This window comes from Miscanthus floridulus, chromosome 8, assembly GCF_019320115.1.
Source record: "Miscanthus floridulus cultivar M001 chromosome 8, ASM1932011v1, whole genome shotgun sequence".
NCBI lineage: Eukaryota > Viridiplantae > Streptophyta > Magnoliopsida > Poales > Poaceae > Miscanthus > Miscanthus floridulus.
In genome coordinates, this window is record NC_089587.1 from 125203483 (window position 1) to 125228761 (window position 25279).

General features: G+C 47.2%; 1 protein-coding gene and 1 pseudogene across 1 annotated transcript; both read left to right on the forward strand.

Moving 5' to 3' along the window:
• The first annotated feature begins 859 nt into the window (after positions 1-859).
• Positions 860-23661, forward strand: LOC136477256 (pre-mRNA-processing factor 39-2-like). The gene is made up of 13 exons (XM_066475371.1): positions 860-1091; positions 1665-1762; positions 1970-2199; positions 3084-3251; positions 3908-4268; positions 4363-4506; positions 9125-9277; positions 9370-9486; positions 9919-9996; positions 10092-10241; positions 18419-20209; positions 22441-22491; positions 22659-23661. The coding sequence occupies exons 1-13, from the start codon at positions 1019-1021 to the stop codon at positions 22740-22742; spliced, it is 3498 nt and encodes a 1165-aa protein (XP_066331468.1). The 5' UTR covers positions 860-1018; the 3' UTR covers positions 22743-23661.
• On the forward strand, positions 12849-14689 carry LOC136475433 (uncharacterized; annotated as a pseudogene).
• Positions 23662-25279: the final 1618 nt, after the last annotated feature.

Consider the following 25279-nt stretch of genomic DNA (forward strand, 5'->3'; position numbering starts at 1 on the left):
CCTTTCAATAGTGGTACATGCAGCAATACGCACAACGGGTGACAGCTGGATGACGACCGTCTCAGAGAGCGACGGACCATGACCGACTTACTAGGAGAACAAAGCCGCCTCGACCACAAGAGCGAGGTACATGAGGCTGCATGGGGGCGAGGAAGGCAACGATGGAGGCACTTGCGGAGGTGGAGTGATGGCCAGAGTCACCGGTGGTGGGGGAAATGGCCACCCCAACTACATCTGCCCTCATCCATTCTAAGCTCTTCTAGCGATAAACATGCGTCACAAACCCATGAATCAGTAGATTTTCATAAGAAGAACTCAGATATGGAGTTTGTTAAGTGGATTTAGTTAGATTTGGGGTTGCACGTGGAGGCTAACCAGTCGGCAGTCGTCATGAACGGGTCTCTCCCTTCTTTCCAAACACGCTATAATAAAATATATCATTTTGTTTGTCTCAAAATATTTCATGTCATTTCTTATTTTTCTACTAAACTTCTTAGATGTACTTATTCTGTTAAAAAATAAGTCACTATCTCGTATTTCGAGAAGCCAAATAATTTCAACTTTAACTAAATATAAAAATATTAATATTTATAATACCGGATAAACATTATTAGGTTAATTATGTCAGATATTTTTAAAGTAAATTTATTTTATTGTAGATGTAAATTTTGATACTATTTTTATAAATCTAGTTAAAATTGAGATCAGTTGACTCATCAAAAACTGAGACTTATTTTGGAGTTTTGGACGACGGACTCCGCGTACTTCGGAACCTGCAGGTATTTCTGCTGGCTCGCTGATGGAAATGAAGGAAACGAAGGTCCGTAGTCCTACACCACAGGGAGAGGAGAGCAACCGTTACGCAGCCTGTTGCTTGCGTATACGGATTATAAGCTGGAACAGTAAGCAGGCACGATCCTTCGCGACAAAACGAACAGGCTGACGGACTTGGGCAAGACACGAACCCAATACCGCGGCCCTGCCAGCGACGGCCACGTTGGCGCCACCGGAGGTGGAGATGGAGCCGGAGGACGATGCCATGGCCCTCGCGTCGGACGCCGCGGCGCCTGAGCTCCCATCGTCGCAGCTCGGTGAGCAGATCCCGTGTTTCCCTTTCCCTTTCCCTTTCGAGGGATTTGCGTTAGTCAAATTTGTTGCGGATTTCAACTAAATTGAAGGATCCTTAAAACGCCAGCTCCTTTTTAATTCAGGGATTCAGGTAAAGATTTCCAGGTTTTAAAGTGTGGTCTGAGCTACGTTAACACTGATTTTGGGGTTATGGTACTAAACCTGTTTGGGAGGAGTCTCAGTCCCTATCCAGTAGTAGTAGGTCGTTTTGTACCACTTTGTTTGTCTTGGTTAAGAATTCAGCAAGTGCTGATACCTACATGTTAAATGGAGATCATGTCTGATTGCCCTCAGCACTGTGAACTCTTTCAAGTAGGTTTTAGGGTTTTGTTAGTTTGTCTAGTACTTTGTCCAGTGGGTTCTTTTCTAATTCTTTTCTTGAGTAGCAACAACAAGGTATTTTCACTAACAAGTATAAAATGAAGCTCATTTCATGTGATTAGGTGGAATCTTTTGTCTCTGCTCATCTGCTGACAGTTGGTGCTGGAATTGTATCTGAACAATGCATTGAACATGACTGTTTGCTTCTCTACCAGATTTTTTCAAGACCAGAGTTCGATTGTTATGTGATAGCAACGCTGGAGATTTTGATGCTTGGGTATCATTAATAAATGCTGCAGAGGGAAAATCAGCAGTAAGTGGAATCTTAGTGTTTTATTTTATTTAATTTATTTTCATACTTTGCTACTGCTTCTCTTTTTTTCCTCATGTGATGTCCCATGACCACATACAGAGATTGATAGACTGATGTGTTTTCTTTGAGTCCTTTCAATGTTTTGGAATGCTGTGCCAATGTATGTTACAAACATTCATCTGGTTTCTGATGATAATGTTCTTTCAGGATGACATAGAAGTTATAAGCTTGGTATACCATAGCTTCTTGTTGGAATTTCCTTTGTGCTATGGTTACTGGATCAAGTATGCAGCTCACAAGGCACGACTATGCACAACCAGCTATGTAGTGGATGTTTATGAACAAGCTGTCCATGCTGTACCTCATTCTGTCGATATTTGGGTCAGTTACTGTGGGTTTGGTATATCTGCATTTGAAGAACCTGCTCATATCAGAAGGTGAAGGAAACATCAGTGTGATCTGTGTTTGGAATCAATCTTTCTTCTTATTTACACTGATGCGAAAATTTCCATTCTCCTTAGTCTTACCATTTTCTTCCTTTTTCCATTTTGATCTTTATGCGCAACTTAGCATATCATGTTAGCTTGTATGTTTTGAATGCCACAAATTGAGAATTCGTTCAGCTATAATGGATATGTTTTTTATTATTAATTCCTGACTTCTACCTAGTAGATAGAACTGAAAGATTAGGGCAGAGAGAACATTGTTTTGACAAATTGTTACTAGAAAAAGTTGAGCATTTTCTTACATGGAGTGAATTTTCAATACGGGTATCAGATCAGACTAGAGAGGCTTTGAGCATGCTGATCAAAGAAGTGAAGACCTCGGGAAGAGAAATAACGTATTGCTGGTAGCCTGGTACCCTCATTGAAATATATTAACCATTGAAATCTCTCTGTCCCCTCCCCCACCCAAACCATCCACTCACCGATTGAAATTTGTTGTCAAGACTTATATTATAAGCATTATAACCTGATAAATTTTTCATATGTCGTGAAATTGGATTATACTGAATTTGTGACAACATTCTCTTTTGGAATTAACCTGGAATGTGAAATGGAAGGATTCTGTTTAAATGGATACACATGACATCTCAGAATTCAATATGGATCTTGCCTTCAGAAAATTATAAATGTGCAAAATGTTGAATAAGTATCCTTTGATGTTTTGATATAATGTTGACCCTTTTCTGATATGGTCAACTTATTCTCAAGTTTTATCATGTGTAACTTGTGCTTTTCTGATGTGGTTAACTTATTCTCAAGTTTTATCATGTGTAACTTGTGCATATCTTGTACTAATACCTCTTCATACATGCCAGTTTATTCGAGAGGGCTTTATCTCTTGTTGGAAAGGACTATTTGTGTTATCACCTGTGGGACATGTATATAGAATTTGAAACCTCTCAGAAGCAGCTGATTCAGCTTGCCACCATTTTAATCAACACACTGAAATTTCCCACAAAGAAGTTGCACATGTATTATGAAAGGTATATCCTCATATGATATCACATTGATTTAACATTTTCACTTTAGGAATTATGGTACTGCAATCGGGCTGTCCTCACTATTATTATTATTACTTATGAGTATGAAGGGTTTTCTGCTGCTCTTGTTAGTTGTTATGCTGCTCTTTTACTCTTCATACTAATGGTAAATGATAAAACATAACTTCTTTTCTGTTAATCTCCAATCCTGAATCATATTATCAATATGATTGACGACCTGGTTATATAATAGTAAGTTGTTTTTTGAGTTAGTCAATGCAGAGCTGACAATAAACTGCCACCTCCTCTTGATATGTGGAGACAATGGCAAATAGCTAATCTCCAGTTACTACTTACAAAAGAATATGCTAGGATGTTCGAGAAATCTAATTCTTGTACTTCAACTCAAATGAAATCTTTTGCAGACCATAGCAAAATGCTGACCTTACCGATCAAGGTAACAATACATCTAATAGGATTGCCAAGAGATTTATGCAGGCCCTTAAGTTCTATATTAAGAATTGCTTTGGATAACTAGGAGATGTTGATACTAGAACTGTCCATGCCTTCACACATCAAAGTTTCTTAATTTATTGAGTTATTTTGTATCTTACTAATAGACCTCTTTTCTTTCTTTCTTGGGATTGTAAATGTGCCAGTTTTAGAAAGTTTGTAACATTATTGGAACAAGAGGTGACAAGTTGCGTTGCTGAAATTTTATCAGAAGAAACACATGCTTCTGAAATGATAGGCGCTGAAGATTCTGAATTGGATATATCAACTATTATTGCTGACTTATTTGACCAAAAAGGTGGGCATCTTAGTCCTGAAGCATTGAAGCATTACTTATCTGCTGGGGAGAGGCTCTACAAAAGGTCCAGCAAGATTTACAAAGAAATCTGTTACTTTGAGGCATCCATAAAAAGGCCTTTTTTTCATGTCAAGCTACTTGATGATGATCAGCTTGAAAACTGGCACCAGTATCTTGACTTTGTGGAGAAGTATGGGGATTTTGACTGGGTATTATTTTTAGTAATTTTTTTATGCAGAAGGCTGGCTTCATATATTCTATTCAAGAATCTGATTACTTCATGTCCTTGCCTTTCATTTGCAGGCTGTAAAACTTTATGAGAGGTGCTTGATCCCTTGTGCTAATTATTCGGAGTTTTGGATCCGCTACTCAGAGTATGTCGATGCTAAAGGCGGCCGAGAAATTGCAAACCATGCTCTGGGTCGAGCATCATCATGTTTTGTAAAGGTATCACTTGGTAACATACTTGGCATTTTACATCTTCCCATAGTTTTGAGATTGTGTAAGGACCCTATGTACTTGTGTGTTATGTGCATAGTTGGATATGGATCTAAGGATGAAGGGTACAGTACCTGCTCTCATCTTACTACTGGCAGGGGCACAGAGCTCCTCTGTGTGGTAGTGGCTTTGAGGCATGGTTGAGGGAGAGACTAGATGTTATGACGGGCGTCACGTACCAGTGCAGGGGCCGAGCAAGCGGCTAGGACGGGCGGCAGCAAGGGGTCCTAGGCGCCCAGGATTTGTTATCTTTAGATATTATTCTTATTTCCTTAATTATAGGATCTATTAGATTGAGCAAGCAAGGCAAATATTCTTGCCTGGCCTCAAGGGCCATCTACCGTGACTCCCAGCCTCCCTCACGTTCTCCTCCTCCTCTAGCACGCCTAGGGTAGCCGCCACTGCCTCCCTGCTCGAGCCACGGCGCCCCAGCGCCGTCATCCTCGCCCCCGGCCTCCAATCTCCTATCCCTACGCTCTTCGCAGCCGCGGTAGGATCAAGGATCCTATCACTAGATAACTTCTTTATATAGATACAAAACTCTCTTAGCAATATTTTAATCTATATGATAACTTCCTCAAAAAAGAACAAATCTATATGATAACTGATATAATTCATAATCCTTTTGTTGCCAAAATTAATCATTTTGGTATAGGAACGGTCTTAAGAACTGTGACTTTTGATCACTAATTTTTAATGTAATATATCAATATAGTATCATGATACTACTTTTCAAGTCCAATCTACTCCCTCTATTCCGTTATACAGGGCGCTTTCGCGTTTTTGCTTTTGGCCATATTACTAGGCGGGCTGAAGTATCGAGGTGGCAGGTAATTGCTCAAGACAGCTGAAGCGTCACATGCATGCATGGGGGCCTAGCACCGAAGTGCTGGATGCTCTCGGAATGAGTTAATTTGGTGGAAGAGCCAGGGAAGAATTTACAAACGCGGGCTGAGTACTGCACAAGAAACGGAATGACAGACAGACTTCATGGCCAGCGGTGCGCATAATTACGCGAGTTAATATGTTTGCATGCGCGATGGATGGATGTCTTGGTATCTGTAAATACCCTTGTAACGCCCTGTAAAATGGAACGGAGGGAGCATGTAAAGCTACTCAAAACATATTTATTTGTGACTGAAGGAGTACGTAAGTGTGGGGTGTACGACCCCGGATACCCACGGCAGACCACATGGGCTGCGCCCCTAGGGGTGGCCCAGCCCACAAGAAGCCTTGCGGGGCACGACTCTGCTCGGCGCCTTCCGCAAGACATCAGGAAGATATCCTGAAGATACTACGAGATCTGTTAGGATATGTATGATCCCAAGATTCCTGTAATCAGTTATTACTTTCCGATTATCTCTCAGATCTAACCGACTTGTAACCCTGCCTCCCGGACTATATAAGGCGGGCAGGGACCCCCTCTAAAATCACGGCATATCATACGATAGCTAATACAAACCAACAGACCACAGGAGTAGGGTATTACGTCATACTGACGGCCTGAACCTGTCTAACTCGTGTGTCTCTGTTGCCTTCTTGTTCTTGATCTCACGCTCCTCTGCCGATCAATCTACCTTCGTGGGACACCCCTCGGAGGACTGCCGACGATATTCTGTCGACAGTTGGCGCGCCAGGTAGGGGTGTGCATGCTGTTTCCTTGTCGAACAAGATGGCTTTTTCCGCAGGCTCTTCGTCCCTTCCGCAGCCCGGTCAGATCTTCACGGTTGGATCCATCTCGTGGGTCATCAACGCTGACGGAGTCGGAGAGCTCCTCGAGCCGGGGCAGATCGGTTCTGCGCCGACCACCCCCGCACCTGCAACTGCAGATCCGATCTCGGAACCGATTCCGAGGTCTCTTTCAGCAACGACTCGCCGCCCGCTTCCTCGTTACCAGGGGAGGCAGATCAATAATGACGATCTGATCGAGTCCATCGATTGGGTCGGACTGAAGCTCGCCGGCTGTCTCTCCGTCGCCGAATCGGCTCTGGACACTCTGGTTCAGCGCCGACCACCCTCCGATCCAGATCTATCGGAGGCTGCCCGGGAAACTGCAAGGGTTACGGTCCTACCCTTCGGATTCACCAACGCCGCCGCCGCTTACCAAAACGCCCTAAGGGGCAAACTCGCCGACCAGGTGGACTCCACCCGTCTACTCGCCGACCAGGTCGCCATCCAGCTTCCGCCAGCCGTCAACACGCTACACTTAGGCCGAAGCCCCGGGGCGCCCCTCCAGACCATCCCGGAAGAAACTCCGGGCTCCGAGTCTCAGGGCTCTACGGAGACCCTCGCCGAAATCTTCTTCGAGCAATTTCTCCTTCCACCCTTCCGGGGGGGGGGGGGGCGCGATCTTCAACGTCAGCATCGACAGCCCTCCTCGGAACGGCGAAACCGAGGAGGAGCGCGTTGCTCGGGAGAACCGGAACGTCAACCGCGCGCAGCGGCGAGAAAACGAGGCAGCCATCGTAAGGGCCGAGGCTGCTCGGAATAATCGGCTCGATTCTCAAGGAAGACCGCTCCCGCTCCACCGCGACCTCGACGAAGAATTTCTCCCCGTCGACGGCCACGACGTCTTCAAGACTCCAAGCGCCAATTTGGCAGTAGCCACCAACGAGCTCGCTCGTTTCCCTCAAACGCCCGAGCTCGCCAAGATCGCCGCCATGCTTAAAGCGGCTCACTGTCAGGTCAATGAGATTCGCGAGGACCAGAGACCTTCGTGCTCTACGAGCACGATTCACCGATCAGCCGCGCCGAGATCCAATCGCCGCCCCAGTCAAAGCCGTTTCGCCGACCAGTCGCTACCTCTCTAAGGGGGACCCGGGGGACATCGCGCCGAACACCATCGCCAACACGACCAGGAGGTCGAACAGGATGCTCGAGTGCATCTCAGTAACCTCCGGGATGCGCGACGGCATATCGAGCAACGTCGCTTCGGTCGCCATGAAGACGAAGTGCGTCGCCGCCAGGAGTACGAAAAGGAGTACGGCAACCCGGACTCAGCCCTCGAGCCTATTCCCGACCGCAACGCCATAGATGACGGTGTCGACAACCCTGAGGGACCTCCAGCTTTCACAAGGGCACTCCGAACGCTTCGGTGGCCCCGTGGTTTTAAGATCACCGGGGTCGAGCCCTACGAAGGAAGAATGAACCCGACTCAGTGGCTGCAGGCCTACGCCACTGCTGTCCGCGCCGCCGGAGGAGACACCAGCGTCATGGCAAATTATCTCCCCGTCATGCTCACGCCACCCGCCATGAGCTGGTTTACCAGCCTTGCGCCGGACTCCATCGGATCATGGGAAGAGCTAAAGAAAGTCTTCACCGACAACTATATGGCCACGTGTACTCGACCCGGCACGAAGCATGATCTCAGCCGCATCAACCAGAAGCCATCCGAGCTCCTCCGCAGCTACATCCGGCGTTTCTCCGAGATGAGAAACTCTATTCCCAACATCACGGAAGCTGAAGTCATCACCGCCTTTATCCGAGGACTCCACCATCGCGAGCTTCGCTCCAAATTCAACCGGAAGCCGCCCACCGGTATCGGCGAAATGATAACTACCGCCAACCAGTACGCCGACGCCGAGGAAGCCGAGGTGCGCTTCAACGAGGATGCAGGCACCTAGCGCCCACCTCACCGTTACGACGATCGCCCTGACGACCGACGTCACAGCGACCGCCGCTCCGACGACCGCAGCTACCATCGCGATAGGATACGAATTAATTGTTTTGTGTAAACATATATACATTCTGGATAAGATAAAAGACCTCACAATCCTCACCACATCCTGCTACAGTTCCATAGGAGCTAGCAGTCCAATTTTCTGAAAAAACAGTGTACTACACTTCCCTCACGACCACACAGGAAATCTGCAGGGGTGTTAATGGTTTCAGGTGTTTGATCACAAAGTGGGCATGCCGTGGGGCTTGGCTATTCCTTCTCTGACAACCCATTGCAGTCCAACAACGATTAAGGATAGCAAGCCATATGAAATTTTATTATTGTATGGGAACCCAGATTTCCTAATCCACTTCCATGGTGCGAATCGAATGGTTCCAACAAAGAACACAATCACTTTTGATACGTCTCCTTCCCTCAACTCTGATGCTCAACAATGCTGGAAGATATTTATTTATTTTTTAAATGAGGGGACACAGTTCCAAATAGCTGCACTTAAAAGTTGTATTCGTTCCTCTTCCTTGCTCAGTATGGTGAATTGGTGACTGAACCATTGTAGATTTATTGATTTTATTCTATTGAAGTTCATTGCCTCTCCTTTGAATTGAGAACCTCTATCACTCTGCAAGCCTCTACTCGAATGCTTTCACATTATTATGCTTTATATGAATCTTTCATATGCCATGCCTGTTGTGACTTGGCACGGTTTCTGATTTTATGTACCCTTTTTGGCACATGAGTCAAGCTTTAATTAAGTTTATGGACCATTAGAATTTTGTCACAAGCGTTTCAGAACCTAATGGATGGAAAGATTTAGAACATGCACTTTTCTGCTAGCAATACCAGTCTCATTCTTATTTTATTCTCTTTTGTTTATTTCCATCCAAGCAGGAAGTCCCAACTTTCTGCATGTATTATGCGTTGTTTAAAGAGCAAATTGGTGATGCACTGGCTGCGCGCTCTCTTTTTACTAAAGCAAGAAGTTACTTCAGTTCAGGGTTTTATGCAAATATTAATAGGCTGGCCAACATGGAAAAACGAATGGTATACACCAATACATTGTCCCTTTTGTATCTTTTATAAAATTGTACCCTTTGCCAGAATATTATCCTCTTACAATGTTTAAATGTTCATAGGGAAATACTAAAGCAGCTTCTGAGATATATCAGACAGCAATTGAGGATGCAATGCAGAAGAAGAATATAGAGTTGCTTCCTGACCTGTACAGCAATTTTGCTCAGTTCATATATGCAGTAAGAACAAAGTACTTTGCCATGGACTTCGAGTATGCTATGCCCATTTCAGTTCTTATACATGCTTTCTGTAAAGACATCCTTCAATTCCATGAAATGAAATGTGCAGCTTGTAGGTTGTTCATTCTTTATCAAACATGTATTCACATATCTGCAATTGACTGGAATTAGATTAATATATCTGTGTGATCAATGTTTGTAGCAATTTCTGTCTCTACTTCTAAAGTAAGATGTGAGAAACTGTTGATTTTTCTGTTGTATGTGCATTATCAATGTGTGTAACAAAATCTGTCTCTGCTTCTATGGTAAGATAGTAAGATACAGGAAACTGTTGATTTTTTATCTAACATATTCTTCGTTGCTAGTGTCTGTATTATACTATTACGTTTTCTTTTTCTTTTTTATCTTAGGCTGACATGTTGTTCAATACAGGCAAGTCATAGCATTATTGAGGCTAAACAAGTCTTTGTCAAGGGAATAAATCGTGCACCCTGTAAACCGTTGATTAAGGCCTGTAATTTATTGAGTACAGTTTGTACAGTATTTACCTTTACCTGTACATAAAGAAGCCTTGGTAATTTTTATTTTGTTATTTTTCTGATTAGGGATTCATACAGTTCATGAGTACACATGGAGGGCCTAAAGACATACCTCTTCTTGATTCTGTTATTTCTAATGCCGTGACTCCAGGATCTGATGTATCTACAGCCTTAAGCACAGAGGATCGTGAAGATATCTCATTGTTGTTTTTGGAGGTTAGAGAGTTTCCAATAGCTAAGCAATTATTTTCCTCCCCACATGTTCCTTTAGTAGGGGGTGTACAAGTACCTGCTGCATTTGCAGTTTGCAAAATGGCCATCTATGTACTTGTGCAGCTCCTTCACTTCAATCACCAATCAGATGGTGACTTGGATGAAGTAGGGGTGTGCACAGGATATGATCCTCTTCAATATGTACTGGTACAACGCACTTGTGTTGCACATGATGGAAAAGCTCACACAAATAATTTTGATATTTTTAAAATTGATTGATTAATAACTAAAATAAAGTCGTCTTTTGTTTTGCTTTCTCTCCACTTGAAATGTACCAACCATGTATTTTGCATTGAACACGTCCCATCAAATATTTATTGACAGGTAGATATTAACTCTAACTAGGAGCAATGACAATGGATGTGGTCCATTAGACGGTCAACAATAAATTATGCATGTTTTTTCTTTGTTTATTTTTTCTCGAAAATGCAGGAGCTTTTTTTTTTCTTTGTTTATGGTTTGGTGGTTGGGATTGGGGATTCAAAAATATGTATATGTCATGCATTTATATATTATTATACTGAATCAAAATAGCGGGCCTGGTGCAAGCGGTAGAGTCTTACCGCCTGTGACCGGAAGGTCCCGGGTTCGAGTCGCGGTCTTCTCGCATTGCACAGGCGAGGGTAAGGCTTGCCACTAACACCCTTCCCCAGACCCCGCATAGAGCGGGAGCTCTCTGCACTGGGTACGTCCAATCAAAATAGCCTTGTGCTATAGCCTGTAGTATCTTAATGGTTGGTTTGGGGACTTCGAACCAGAATAGGAATCCTCTGCTTATCAAATGGTAGGACAAAGGAATCAAGTTTAGTACCGGGTTGTCTTGTCACTACTCAATGATTATATTATCTAAGAAAGAAATATTTGTGTACCCTTGCTTGATCATTTCTAGCCAGAATTGCATTCTTCATTTTGATTTTGATGATAGTTGTCATCTTTTTTTTTTTTATGTTTGTGCTACTTTCCATGAACGCCTTACGCATAACTAGCATTCTCGGAGTACTAAGTTACCTATTCTCCTCTTGGCCATAAAAATTTTGGTGCTTTTTACAAAGACAGCCAAAACTTTCTTACATCAAACTCCCTGTACATGTACAGATTTAATTTAGGACATCAAAATTGCATGTCTGTTAGAAGGTTTTTTTTTCATAATGTATAATCTTCCACATTAAGTTTTTAAGTCTAGTATGTGGAGGACCACTAAAGCAACCGCAAGTCTGCAACAAGCCAACAATTACAACAAAGCCTTTTAGTTGATTAGTTCCAAGCAGTGGCAGATCACACTCTAAATTTTAGGTGGTGCGAGCACACATGACAAATTTAACTCATACTCGCTCTGTCCTACAATATAAGGTATCCAAGCGTTCAAAGTGTGTCCTAAATTATAAGGGATTCTAGGTGAATTAACCCTCCATCTCAGTTTAAGAATGAAGCATTCACATGCATACCTACCATTAATTTTAATTTCTATTACTAATCCAAATATGGTAGCCAGGAAGGGTTATATGCATCATTTAGTTTATCACATAATATGTCTTAGAATTCCTAGGATACCTTATATTCCAGGACAAAGGGAGTAGTATAAATGATCGCGTACGCATACCACATTCTTATTAAAATCACACAGATAAGAGTACGAATGGTTAATAAATGGCATAGTTAAAGTTTGAAGGTGGCACCTTCCATAAAAAGGGTATTGGTCTTTAACACCGTAATATAATTCATTAATTCAACATTACCAAGATCCAATAGGTAAAAGAACCAACCTGTTTGTTTAAAAACTAAATCAGTTAGTGTGTATTAGTGTGTATTATATCTCAAATGTAGTAAATCGTTGGACACCGTGGCGGTATGTAGGAGGGAGGGAGATGCGGCTGAGGAAGTTATGGCCTGTGAGCTGTGGCCTACTGCCTATCAATTGGGCTATACCACCAGTCCATCAAGGCATTGTGGGGTGGTGGCGGGGGGTGGGGTGGGGAGGTGGGGGGGGGGGGGGGGGGGGGGGGGGGGTAGAGGTGTCTGTTCCTCCTCGCCATGGGTACCTGACCCACCCTGCTATAGAGGGGGCTCTGCCTCTTGTTCCAAGCAAGTTGGGATAAGCTAGAGACAAATGCAAGAAGAGGTAATAGTAATGATAGTAAAAGGGGCTGAGAGACTTGGTTGTGGCTCACAGGTTGAGTGATGTAAATTGCTGACCACTAAAAGTGGAAGAAATATTTTTGGGGACTAGAGGAGTAATAGCATTTGGTTGAGCCATGTGCTAAATTGTTGTCAGAGATTAGGCAAGATGCTTATTTACCTACCGATCCATCTTAGCTAATGGATATTCCCTTTTTTTTATTTTCTGAATCGAAGGGATGTTCCCTTGTTGTTGTCATTTATTTGTGTTGAATCTCAATTATAGTTGATTTTTTTTTAAAGGCGAATCTTAAGTGTCATGCTGGGATAACTTGAGATAATTGTAGTCTTTGCTTAAAATTTGCTCTGTTTCGCTGGTCATGCTGAGGGACATGCTGCTGTGTTGGAGTATGAGAGTATGAGTATATTAGGCCCATGAGGCCCATGTATGACTAATATATATTGCTAACCCTTCTAGGGGTTAGCCGAAGGAATGGATTCTTCTCACACTCTAGCATGGTATCCAGACTAGGTTTTCTTCCTCCCCAACCAGACCGCCAGGCCGCCGCGCCGCCGGCCTCTTGCCGCCGCATGGCTTGGCCGCCCTCCCCCTCTCTCCTCCACCTACTTCCACAGGCCTTCCCCCCCTTCCCTACCCCTCCTCCTGGGCCAGCGCGCGGGCTCGGCCGGCCCGGCCGCTCGCGCCGCCGGCGGCCTCCTTGCCGGGGCGCGGAGGCCCGGCCGCCGCTGCTCCTGTCTGCGGGCGCAGGCGCTGGGGCCCGTCCTCTGCCCCGGGCGCGTGCGCGGGCGTTGGTGTGCCCAGCCTCATCTTCTTTCCTCGGGTGTCAGGCGGTCCCACCGCCGCGGGCGCGGGCGCGGGCAGCCTGGCCGCTGCCGCCGCCGCTGCTGCAGGGGCGGGCGCGAGCGCAGGCAGCCCCGCCGCTGCCGCTGCCGCTGCGGGCGCGGGGGAGAACCTGGAGCCTTTCTTCTTCCCCGCTCCGCCTCCTCTGCCGCCCCCTGCCCCTCTCCAGACGGCAGGGGCCAACTCCGCTCTCGCCGCCGCCCTCGTGGCTGCTCGGGCTGCTGCTGCGGACAGCCAGGCCCGGGTGCGGGCGGCCGCCCTCGCTTGGGAGCGCGAGCGCGACGCGGCTGATGCCCTGGCCCGCCAGATCGCTGAGGCGGAGCAGCTCCTCGTCCTCCCTACCTCCTACGACACCGCGGCCACCTCCTCAGGCTCGACGGGTCACCGCGCGTCTCACACCACGGTCATCTGGCACGACCCGGCCGACCCGCACGTGGCTCAGCTCCACTACCAGGCCGGGGGTGTCCAGAACATCCGACTCCTCGTCCCGGTCGTCCTCGAGCCTGAGTCGCCCTCTTACGCCCGCTGGAGGGACCTGGTCATCCTCACCCTCCGCCGCTACGCCCTCGACGACCACGTCCTAGTCGACGCCTCGGTCGCGGCCTAGAACCCATCGTGGCTGCGCCTTGACAGCGTCGTCCTCTCCTGGATCCTCGGGACAATCTCCTTGGACCTCCACGACCTCGTCCGCAACTCTGCTGACGCTCGCCGGGCCTGGCTTGCGCTCGAGGGCCAGTTTCTGGGCAATGCAGAAGCCCGGGCCCTGCGTCTCGATGCGAGCTTCCGCACCTTCGTTCAGGGTGACCTCTCCGTTGGCGAGTTCTGCCGGCGCATGAAGAGCATGGCGGACTCCCTCGGCGACCTTGGCTGGCCCGTGGAGGACTGCATTCTGGTCCTCAACGTCCTCCGCGGGCTCAGTGACCGCTACGCCCACCTCCGGACGTGGATCACCCGGCAGAGGCCCTTTCCCTCCTTCCTGCAGGTCCGTGACGACCTTGTCATGGAGGAGCTCACTCAGGGCGTCCAGCCAGGGTCCACCTCCATGCCAGGGTCCTCGTCTTCCTCGACTGCCCTGGCCGCTACTCCTCCGGCGCGTTCGTTCGCTCCACCGCCGTCGTCGCTTCTTGGTTCTCCTCCCCCCGGGCCGAGCGGGGGTGGGGGGGGGGGGGCCGTGGCGGCCGCCGTCGCCGCGGAGGGGGACGTGGGGGCCGCGGGAGCCACCAGTCGCCCGCGACTCCACGGGGTGCACCCTGGCCCTCTTTCCACAACCCGTGGTCGGGGCGCATCTCCATGTGGCCCTTCCCAGCTCCAGGCGGAGAGCCTCGCCCACCAGCGGCCTTGCTCACTGGAGCTCCTCCGGGGCTTCACTTCCCGTCTGCGTGGGCTCCACCTCCCGGCGCATCTTCGTGGATGACACCTCCCGACACCTCGCCCGGGCTTGTCGGTTGGAACCCGGCGGCCTTGGCCAGATCCTTCAGCACCATGGCCCTGACACCGCCTGCCGGTCCCGACTGGATCGCCGACTCGGGTGCCACTTACCACACTACTCCAGACCCTGGTATACTCTCCTCTATTTACCCTCCTTCTTCCTCTCATCCTTCGTCCATCATGGTCGCGAATGGTTCGTGTCTTCCAGTTATGTCCGTGGGTGCCGCCGGCACTCATGGTTCCTTTCGTCTTCCTGACATTCTTGTTGCGCCCTCTATGGTTCACAACCTTCTTTCTATTCGTCGTTTTACAGCTGACAATTCCTGTTCTGTTGAATTTGACTCTTCTGGTCTTACTGTAAAGGATTTGGCTTCCCGGCGTCCTCTTCTCCGATGTGACAGCACGGGACCCCTTTACACCCTTCGGTTTCCGGCGTCTGCTTTCTCTTCGTCGCCGTCTACTTTGTCAGCTGCCTTCGCCGCCACTCCTTCCTCCACCACTTGGCACCGTCGCCTCGGCCATCCTGGACGTGATGCTCTGACGCAGCTTAGTCGCAGTTCCGACATTGGTTGTACTCGGGCTCACGATGAGCACTTGTGTCATGCGTGCCAGCTGGGCCGTGGATGTTCGTCTCCCTTTTTGTTCTTCTTCTTCACATACTACGCATGTGTTTGATCTTGTACACTGCGACCTATGGACATCTCCTGTCATCAGCATTTCTGGGTATAAATACTATTTTGTGGTGGTTGACGATTTCTCGCATTATTCGTGGACTTTCCCTTTGCGTGCAAAGTCGGATACCTTCACCACTCTTCTCCATTTTTTCGCCTGGGTGTCTACTCAGTTCGGCCTTACCATCAAGGCCGTCCAGTGTGACAATGGCCGTGAGTTCGATAACGGCACCTCCCGCGCCTTCTTCCTCTCTCAAGGTGTCCAGCTGCGCATGTCTTGCCCGTATACCTCCTCCCAGAACGGCAAGGTCGAGCGCATGATTCGCACCACGAACGACACCATGCGCACCCTTCTGCTCCAGGCGTCGCTTCCTGCTCGCTTCTGGGCAGAGAGTCTGCACACCTCCACCTATCTCCTTAACCGCCTACCTTCCGCTGCCTGCCCGGCTCCCACACCACACCACGCTCTCTTCAGTACCCCTCCTCGGTATGACCACCTTCGTGTCTTCGGGTGTGCATGTTACCCTAACACCACTGCCACCGCTCCCCACAAGCTGGCTCCCCGTTCAGCTCTGTGTGTCTTCCTTGGGTACTCCCCGGATCACAAGGGGTACCGGTGCTTTGACCTCACCTCCCGTCGGGTCCTCATCTTTCGCCATGTGGTGTTTGATGAGTCTGTCTTCCCCTTCTCCACCACCACCACACCACCTCCCACCCCCGATCCTGACACCTTCTCTCTGTTTCCCACTGACACGGTGGTCCAGCCACTTTTACCGTTGTCTCCTGCAGGTACTGGTTCCCCGTGCCCCCGCTCGCCGCCCAACAGTGACGCTCCTGGCCCTGCGCCCTGCACGGGTCCGGAGGCGTCGCCCTCCGGAGCTGCCCCTGCCCCTACGTCCGCCGCGGGTCCGGGGACGCCGCCTGTCGCACCTCCTGCGCGTTTCGCCCAGCCGGTGCACGTCTACCAGCGCCGTGTGCAGGCGACACCGCTGCCTCCGGCACCACCGGGGGGCCCCTCTCCACTGGTGACGCCTACACCACCGGTGGCCCCTTCTCCGCCGGCGACCCCTACACCGCCGCCGCCGCCTCAAGCTGCCCGTGTCGTGTCGCCGGTGTACCACCCGCCACTCCTTCACCGACACCCGCGGCATGTTCACCCTATGGTGACGCGACACGCGGCTGGTACCCTGCGGCCCCGGGCTCTCGCGACGATGCCCGACGACCCGCAGATCTCTCCTGTACCCTCTTCCGTTCGCGACGCCTTGTCGGACCCTCATTGGCGCCGCGCGATAGAAGAGGAGTACGCGGCTCTCCTCGTCAACCAGACATGGGATCTGGTGCCCCGTCCACCCGGATCCAACGTCGTCACTGGCAAGTGGATCTGGACACACAAGCGGCGGGCTGATGGTACCCTTGAGAGGTACAAGGCTCGCTGGGTTCTCCGGGGTTTCACTCAGCGCCCTGGAGTCGATTATGATGAGACTTTCAGTCCCGTGGTGAAGCCGGCCACCGTACGCACAGTGCTCTCCCTGGCTCTCAGTCGCTCTTGGCCCGTGCATCAGCTGGACGTCAAGAATGCTTTTCTCCACGGGACTCTCACCGAGACAGTCTACTGCAGCCAGCCAGCGGGGTTTGTTGACTCTTCTCGTCCGGACATGGTCTGCCGGCTCAACAAGTCTCTCTACGGCCTCAAGCAGGCCCCCCGGGCGTGGTACTCTCGGTTTGCTGCTTTCCTGCTGACCCTGGGGTTTGTGGAGGCCAAGTCAGATACGTCCCTGTTTATCTATCATCATGGAGCTGAGACTGCCTATCTGCTGCTCTACGTTGATGATATTGTCCTCACAGCCTCCAGTCCGTCCTTACTCAGCCGTGTCGTCGCCTCTCTTCAGCATGAGTTTGCTATGAAGGATCTTGGTGTGCTCCACCACTTCCTCGGGGTCACTGTTGAGCCTCGCCCCACCGGCCTTCTCCTTCACCAGCGGCAGTACACTCTTGATATCCTGGAGCGTGCTGGGATGACTAACTACAAGCCCTGCTCTACTCCAGTTGACACACAGGGCAAGCTGTCAGAGGCCGTGGGAACCACCGTGGCAGACCCCACTGCTTACCGGAGTCTTGCAGGTGCCCTTCAGTACCTCACCTTCACCAGGCCAGACATCACCTATGCAGTGCAGCAGATATGCCTTCACATGCATGATCCCCGAGAGCCTCACCTCACTGCGCTCAAGCGCCTCCTCCGCTACCTCCGCGGCACTGTCGACTACGGCTTACTCCTTCAGCGGTCTTCCTCCACCGAGCTCGTCGTCTACACTGACGCCGACTGGGCCGGGTGTCCGGACACTCGGCGTTCTACCTCCGGCTACGCTGTCTTTCTGGGTGGCAACCTGGTGTCCTGGTCGTCCAAGCGCTAGCCGGTGGTCTCCCGATCCAGTGCCGAGGCGGAGTACCGAGCTGTCGCTAACGGCGTGGCTGAGGCCTCCTGGCTCCGACAGCTCCTTGCCGAGCTCCACAGCCCTCTCTCCCGGAGCACGCTGGTCTACTGCGACAACGTCAGTGCGGTGTACCTCTCCACCAACCCCGTGCAGCACCAACGGACCAAGCATGTGGAGATCGACCTACACTTTGTCCGTGATCGGGTTGCCATCGGCGATGTTCGGGTCCTCCACGTCCCGACCACCTCCCAGTTTGCCGACATCTTCACCAAGGGTCTCCCGTCATCGACCTTCACCGAGTTTCGCTCCAGCCTCAACATCATTGGTGGCTAGTTGCGTCTGTGGGGGGGCTCGTGTGTGTGCTTCTTTTCATGTCCAGTCTGTAACTCCGCTGCGCCGGTAGTTCAGACTGCGGGGGGGTGTTGGAGTATGAGAGTATGAGTATATTAGGCCCATGAGGCCCATGTATGACTAATATATATTGCTACCCTTCTAGGGTTAGCCGAAGGAATGGATTCTCACAACTCTAGCATGCTGTTACAGCAGGAACTCTAAATAGATTGTCTCCTGTATAAGCTATATTGCATGCCTCATTTGTTTTCCTGCTCACAGTTTGTTGACCTCTATGGGGGCATTAAAGAACTCAGAAAGGCGTGGGCTCGGCATAGTAAACTGTTTCCTCACAGCACTGGGAACATTTCACGTCATTATTCTACTATGGGCAATAGCCTTCAAGAGACTAACAAGAGGAGAAAAACAGAACCTTTGATGGTTGCTCGTGATCATTCCTTAGCACCCAAAGCTGATGATTTTTCTCTTAAAGTTGATAAGGAGAGTGAACCACAAGTGGACAAGGACATTGTGGATTCAGGAAAAGGACATAGGGATGCAGGAGAGCAGAAAGCTTTAGAGATTGTCAATTCACATAAAGAGACCATCAGGGCAGCTCAGGAATGCACCGACATGGTTCACAGTGAACATATCCTGGACAAAAATGGAATGCAGAAGCAAATGAATTCACATGCCAAAGAAGAGACTAATCAAGATCTAATCTTGCATGAACAAAATGATGAGAAAACAAATTCTTGTGACGTGGAGGCTCCTGTAGCTGAGTCAGGTGACTCTGATTCTCCTTCCAAAGCAATCGCTAGCTCTGAGAACATCAATTCTCAGGGCAAGGTCATTGTGGAATCTGCAAGCAGCCATCTAGAAACAGTATGCTCCAAATATGACTCACTGTCTGGATCAAACATGCACAAAGAAGGAAATTCTGCTGGTCCAGCTCGAATGTCTCCAGAACTGGAGGAAAGGCAACATGTGGAGGTTCAGGTAAAAGTCGACACAGAGCATGATTTGTCTGTCAGTAATGCAAACCTAGAGAGGTCTTTTGATGGTCCAAATCCAACTGAATGTGACAAGGAAATCTCTGCTATTGGTCATGGGAGTCAAGACCATATTCAATCTTCGCAGTCACATGAACTCTCGGCCTGTGCAAAACCTTTGAGCTTGGACTTAGCGAAAACAAAATCGGATACTGTCGGTTTTCAAGCTCAACTTCGACACCAGGTGGGGAATGCTCAAACACATCAATCTAATAACCTTTCACAAAACATGCAACAGCAAGAGCTTACAATGGCTCAGAATGTTCAAACATCCGCACAGATTCATGATCAATTGTTTGCACAGTCTAATCACGGAAGCCAACAGTATCTCCAAGTGATGCAAGGGTATGCATCACAAATGGGGCAATATTACCAGCAACAACTGTATTACCTGCAGGCTCAGCACAATCAACAGATGCAGAGTCTTCAACAGCAACAGCTTCCAACTGAGCATCTTCAGCAAAATTTTATGCAGCAAGTACAACAACTGAACCAGCAAATGGTACTTTGGCAGCAACAAGTGCAGCAGCAGCAACAAGTAGTACTACAACAGGCACTGCCAGTCCAGCAACTTCCTGATGAAAAACAGGGTCAGTGTCCTTCCAGGGATACCAAACACGACCAAAATAAACAGCAGCAACAAGCACCTCAAATGGATCAACAAAGCCAGCAGTTGCAGCAACAACAGTTTCTTTATCTCCAGCAACAGCAGCAGCAGCAACAACAAATGTATCTTATACAGCAACAGCAGATGTATCAACAACAGCAAGCTCAGCAACAGCAGCTCTTTCAGCAGCAGTTAATGCAACAACAACAGTATGTACTGCAGATGCCACAGCAACAGCAAGACTCAGTTCAGCAGCAACAGCAACAGCAGCAACTGTTTCAGCAACAACAGCAGCAGATGATGCTTCTTCAGCGACAGCAGCAACAGCTTATGCAACAACAGATCCAACAGTACTTGCAACAGCAACAAAACCAACAAGGGCCCAAGGATCAGGCTTACAAGTCAAATCCTCAGGTACTTACCCAAATTCTGATGAAATACAATAAGTTTGGGCATACACATGATTGTAGCCCATGCTGTACTCTAACTTTTATTTATTTATTTTGAACAAATTCGAACTTTAAAATTTTCAGCAGTATTTCAACACCAAAGTTCAATTCTCTTGCCATTCTTTTATGTTAATCCAGCTCCCCTGCCTTTCTTCAAGGTGTTGCACTTCAGGATGGTTCATCATAAAAAAGTTTATCAAATCAAACATCAAGTTTTAATGTGATCAAATATCTAACTTAGGTATAAACTTTGGCTCTTTGCTGTATGGAAAAAGTTAATATGCATGGGAGAGGGCTTGTTCAGCATGTATCCATTAGTTAGTTAGGTATCCATTAGTTAGTTAGGTTATAATTCTTATGAACCAATCTAACTTCTGTCCAGAGGGTGGGAAAGGGAGAGTCAAATGGAAAATGGGACAAAGTATCTTGTTTATTCAGCTAATGGATATCCACTCTTGGTTTTGTTATGTTTATATATTTATATCATGGATGTCCTCTACTCAGTTTCATGGACCTTTTTACAGAGATAACTACTTAACCAAAACCCTTATTTAAGATATTTTTCCTTGTAATTCAAATTGAATCAGAATCCAATATTCATCTGAGTAATGCTACACCGGCAAAAATGTTTCACAAAAAACTCGACTTGCATTGCATGCTAACATGGACAACAACAATCATGCACGCTGATCTGAACTTACCAATTGAAAGGTTTCCTGTGGTGGTTGGTGGTGGGGAAAAAAAGCCTCGACCAGGTGGCATATCCCCCTGATTTTGTTTTTATGAAGTTTGTGCCAGCCTTTCGAACTTGAACTGGTGACAGGGGTTTCATTGACCCATGGATTTGAACAGTCTCACCAGTGTAACTCAATCGGGAGAATTTGACTGGTGGTGGTGGTGGTTCATGTTAGCAGAGCACATAAGTAGAGTTTTGTAGACCATTTTGTTAGGTAGCATTACTCTATTCATCTTGAACACATCTGACTATATGAGTTAAACTCTATTCTTGAGGAAAGGGTCATGTAAGGCATCCTCTCCCAGCTGAGTATGTGACGTGTGCCACTGGTATCAATCAGTCAGAGCACTCATGCGGCCAGCTTAGTACCTCCAAGTGTCTCCAAGTTATCTTTGATCTCCCTTCTCTTTTCTTGTGCCTCTCTTCTATTTGGCTCTGACCCCTTGCTGTTGGCATTCTGTTTGGCTCAAGTGCCGTCCGGCACCATCAATGGGGGCTGGGAAATCAGCCAATTGCCTCTCATTTTTTCTTGTTGCTTTCCAAACTTACCCTGACATTTGCTATTTGTGATGACATGATCGTCTCTGCTTCTGAGATAATGCGTTAAGGAGCAATAATCATGATCATCACCACTTCCATGATGATGGCCACATTTGCCCACCTGAAGTCCATATTGGCTGACATGACAACAATGGACAGGGAGCCCAGGGGGGCTGGTGCTCTCGTTAACTACAATAAAATATCATGTTGCAATGTTTCAAAAAATAATGTATGTAGTACATATAAAGTTAAGTATAGTTGCAACAATTCAGTTTAAAAATCATCATAGATGTCAAGAAACAAAGTAGACAAGCAGTCAACCTGGCACTGTTCATCATGTGCTGACAATAGATGTCAAGAAACAAAGTAGACAAGCAGTCAACCTGGCACTGTTCATCATGTGCTGACAGTGACACATGTTTTTTGAATCTCAACATCGAAGATAAATTTCAAACTGAATTGTTGTGGCTACACTGAACTTTAGGTGTACTACATACATGATGATTTTTTGAAACATTGCAAAATGATATTTTAGCTAAAGAGGGTGGCAGGGCACCATATAATTTTCAAATACCATATATGGTGTTGGCTGCCGTGCCAGTTAGTAGTTGTAGATTTTTCAAGAGTACAGAGTTAGACAAAGCAAAAACGAGTCTTTGATTTAGCAAGTGCTTTGTTATGTATGTTTCTAGTTTCGAGGAGAATTTGAGCATGGCACTGAACCAGGATCTCATGTCAGATTTTGCTATTGTCTTGGTTACTTTGCTTGCAAACTGAAGTGTCAGATGAGCAGCTCATTTGCTGGTTCATTGATTTCTTGCTGTCTAATTCAAAACTTCACGAGCAACCCTGCCTGCATGCGCAGGGAACCTATCTATATCTCGTCTGCCATTTGTTCTGAGATATTATCCCCTTTTCAGGATGGAAGGAACAGGCAAATGGAGCATGGGCAACTGTCTGAAGCTTCACAGGTGACATTAATTATCCACTTGTCATACACATTACAATAGGTTCAATCATGTCGTCGGGCATACTTGAGGCTATTGTTGTCAGTATTAGTTAATTATTATTTTTCACAATTTTCAATCTTGATTTCCCTAAAAAAATTCTCAAATCTTGCTGTACTTGTCTCCTGTAGAGTGATGGCTCCAAACTGCGCAGCGGTGAACAATCTGAATTATCCTACCCGTCAACTCCTCAGTCACAACGCTCAAATCACTGAATCATTTAGGGTCATGTGGCTTCTAATCAAAAGGCCACATAAGATTTAAGTACCATCTGGTAATGTATCAACGAGCATACTTAAGAAACATGGAAGGCACATATCTATTTCCTTGTATTGCTGCCAGTAGATGCTGATTCCATACCGTGTCCGAGTGGTGATGAAGCTTCAACTCCATGCTACAAATTTTGTAGTGGTGGGTGCACTGCGCACCTCAACTGACAGTTGAGGTGACTTGAATCACCAAGAACTAGTCTCTTTGGAATCGCATCCTGCAAAATGTCAGCTATGGTCGATAGTGGTATGAGATTCTCAGTAATGCTCACATGTCGTGGAAAAGGGGCGATGTGATGTGTTGGAGAGTTGAATTGCTGGGTCTTAGTGAGGTGCACTCGATTTTATCAATTGAGACTTGAGTCAAGTAGGAATATCAAGAATATATTTGGATGAAGCGTGTGATATCCTGTTATGGCTCTTATATATAACCGTATATGTATACTATATATGATATCCTGTATGGTATAGCTCTTGGTATCTGCACTGGCACAATAGGGCTGAAAAGAAAGCAGCTAGCAACAGCCTGGAAATTTACAGTTCTGACGTCAACCTGGTGGTACACATGTACACATTTTTGCCTGGATCAAACAGCCGTCGTGCTCATTCGTACACAGGAATTCACTTGGCATATTAGCGATGTGTCAACGTCACAGGTGGTAATGTTAGATACTGATCTTAATTGTTTATTTTAAGTGTTTACCTGCCCAAGCATACTAATTTCAGGAATTGTAATATTAGATTCTATGTTTTTTTATGGTTATATTGTGTTAGGTACAGAATCTAATTAGAAAATGAGATATAAAATGCCCCGTGTTAGGACATGTACATACCAAGATAGCCCATAAACCATCTTTCCATTCTCTCCAAGGTTTCATATTCTCCAAATGGTATAAAATGCATGTATGTCTTTGCAACTCCAATTGAGTTTAATGTTGGATGATACCAACATCTCATGCAACTCCATGAATGATCATCAAAGCATAAGTCCTTGATTGACAAAAAGTGCGTTAAACTTAAACTGCAACCAACATCTCAAAGCAATAAACGACATCAACTCTGATAAATAAAGACATCAGCAAGGTATAATTAGGCAACCATGAAGGTAAACCATAGAGTCTGTCCATCTCCCATTCGAGTGTTTGAGAGGCCGGGAGCACTCGATATTTTTTTACTAGTCTTCTTCCTCCTGCTGCCCACCGCATCCGCGGCGGCCACCCTCTTCCCCTCCCCCCGCCTTCCTCCCACCGCTGTTTTCTTCCCCAACTCCGCCGAGCTCGACCGCAGCCATCTTCTCCAACTCCGGCGAGACTCTCCCGGCTTGGCTCGGCCGTCGCTACCAACGCCAGGTCCTCTAAACCGCCTGCCTTGCTTGCCTCCTCCCGACCGGCCCCTTCTATAGCTGCCGGAGTTGGAGAAGGAGGGGGGGGGGGGGGGGGGGGGGGGGGGGAAGGAGGAGCCCGCCTACCTTGTTGGCACCGGCGCTGCTGGAACCCGTCACTGTCGCCGGAGGGGAGAGAGGGAGGAGCCACGTGGGGTGCAGGCACGGGCGTCGCGGTCGCAGGCGTGTCCTGTGGAGAGTTGAGTGTTTGGATTCGTCCAAAACACTCAGTTGCCATATAGCATTTTTGAAACCATATTATCGTTTTTGACATATTGCACTTTATTTTATTCAAAAAAAGTGATGATAAACATAGCATTGGCCATACTCCTACACCATTGCCTTTTCACTGATGAAAAGAACATTACATGCACACCTAAAAATAATTTTTTTAAGATAAATATATGGAGACACTCAAGATCACGTGCATATACTATTCAAAAGAATAATTTTACGTTCCTACACTCAAACCGCCATCTTCCCCTTTTTATTGTGAAAATTAATATCCTACATTGCAACACAGACTGACACACTGGTTTGTCATTTTCATAACTATTTTTTATACAACATCAAAAGTAATGATCGAGTATAGTAAGAACATCTATGTAAAATTTCCTGTAACTTTGATAATCACAATAACATTTAATTCGGCTGTATGCTTGTCATATGAGCGCTGGTTTGCCTGATGTAGAATCTATCGTTGCATTGGATAAGGCAAGGGCAGATTTGTCCAGTCAAGAAGAAAAGAAAATAAAAAGATAGAAAATGAAGGCAAGGAAAAAAAAAACAATCTAAGAATTGTAGCCCGGTCCCCGATTTGTCAAATTCTCGAGGAGGAACTTCTTAAAGGACACTCAACTTTCGGGATAGCCCGGTTTTCCCTTTTCATTATAAAGCCAAAATTTTAACCTCCTTATTTTTTAAAAATATTTGTTTTTGCATCCCGAGCGGATTTGGATGTCGGTCTTGTGCAACGTGGCATCAAGTCAACAACGCTATCAGCTACGAGGGGTAAACTGAACTTTATTGTACTAAACGTGAGCTAAATAGGATCAAGTATGATGTTACACCATTACATGACATTTGTGTTCTTGTCAAAGTC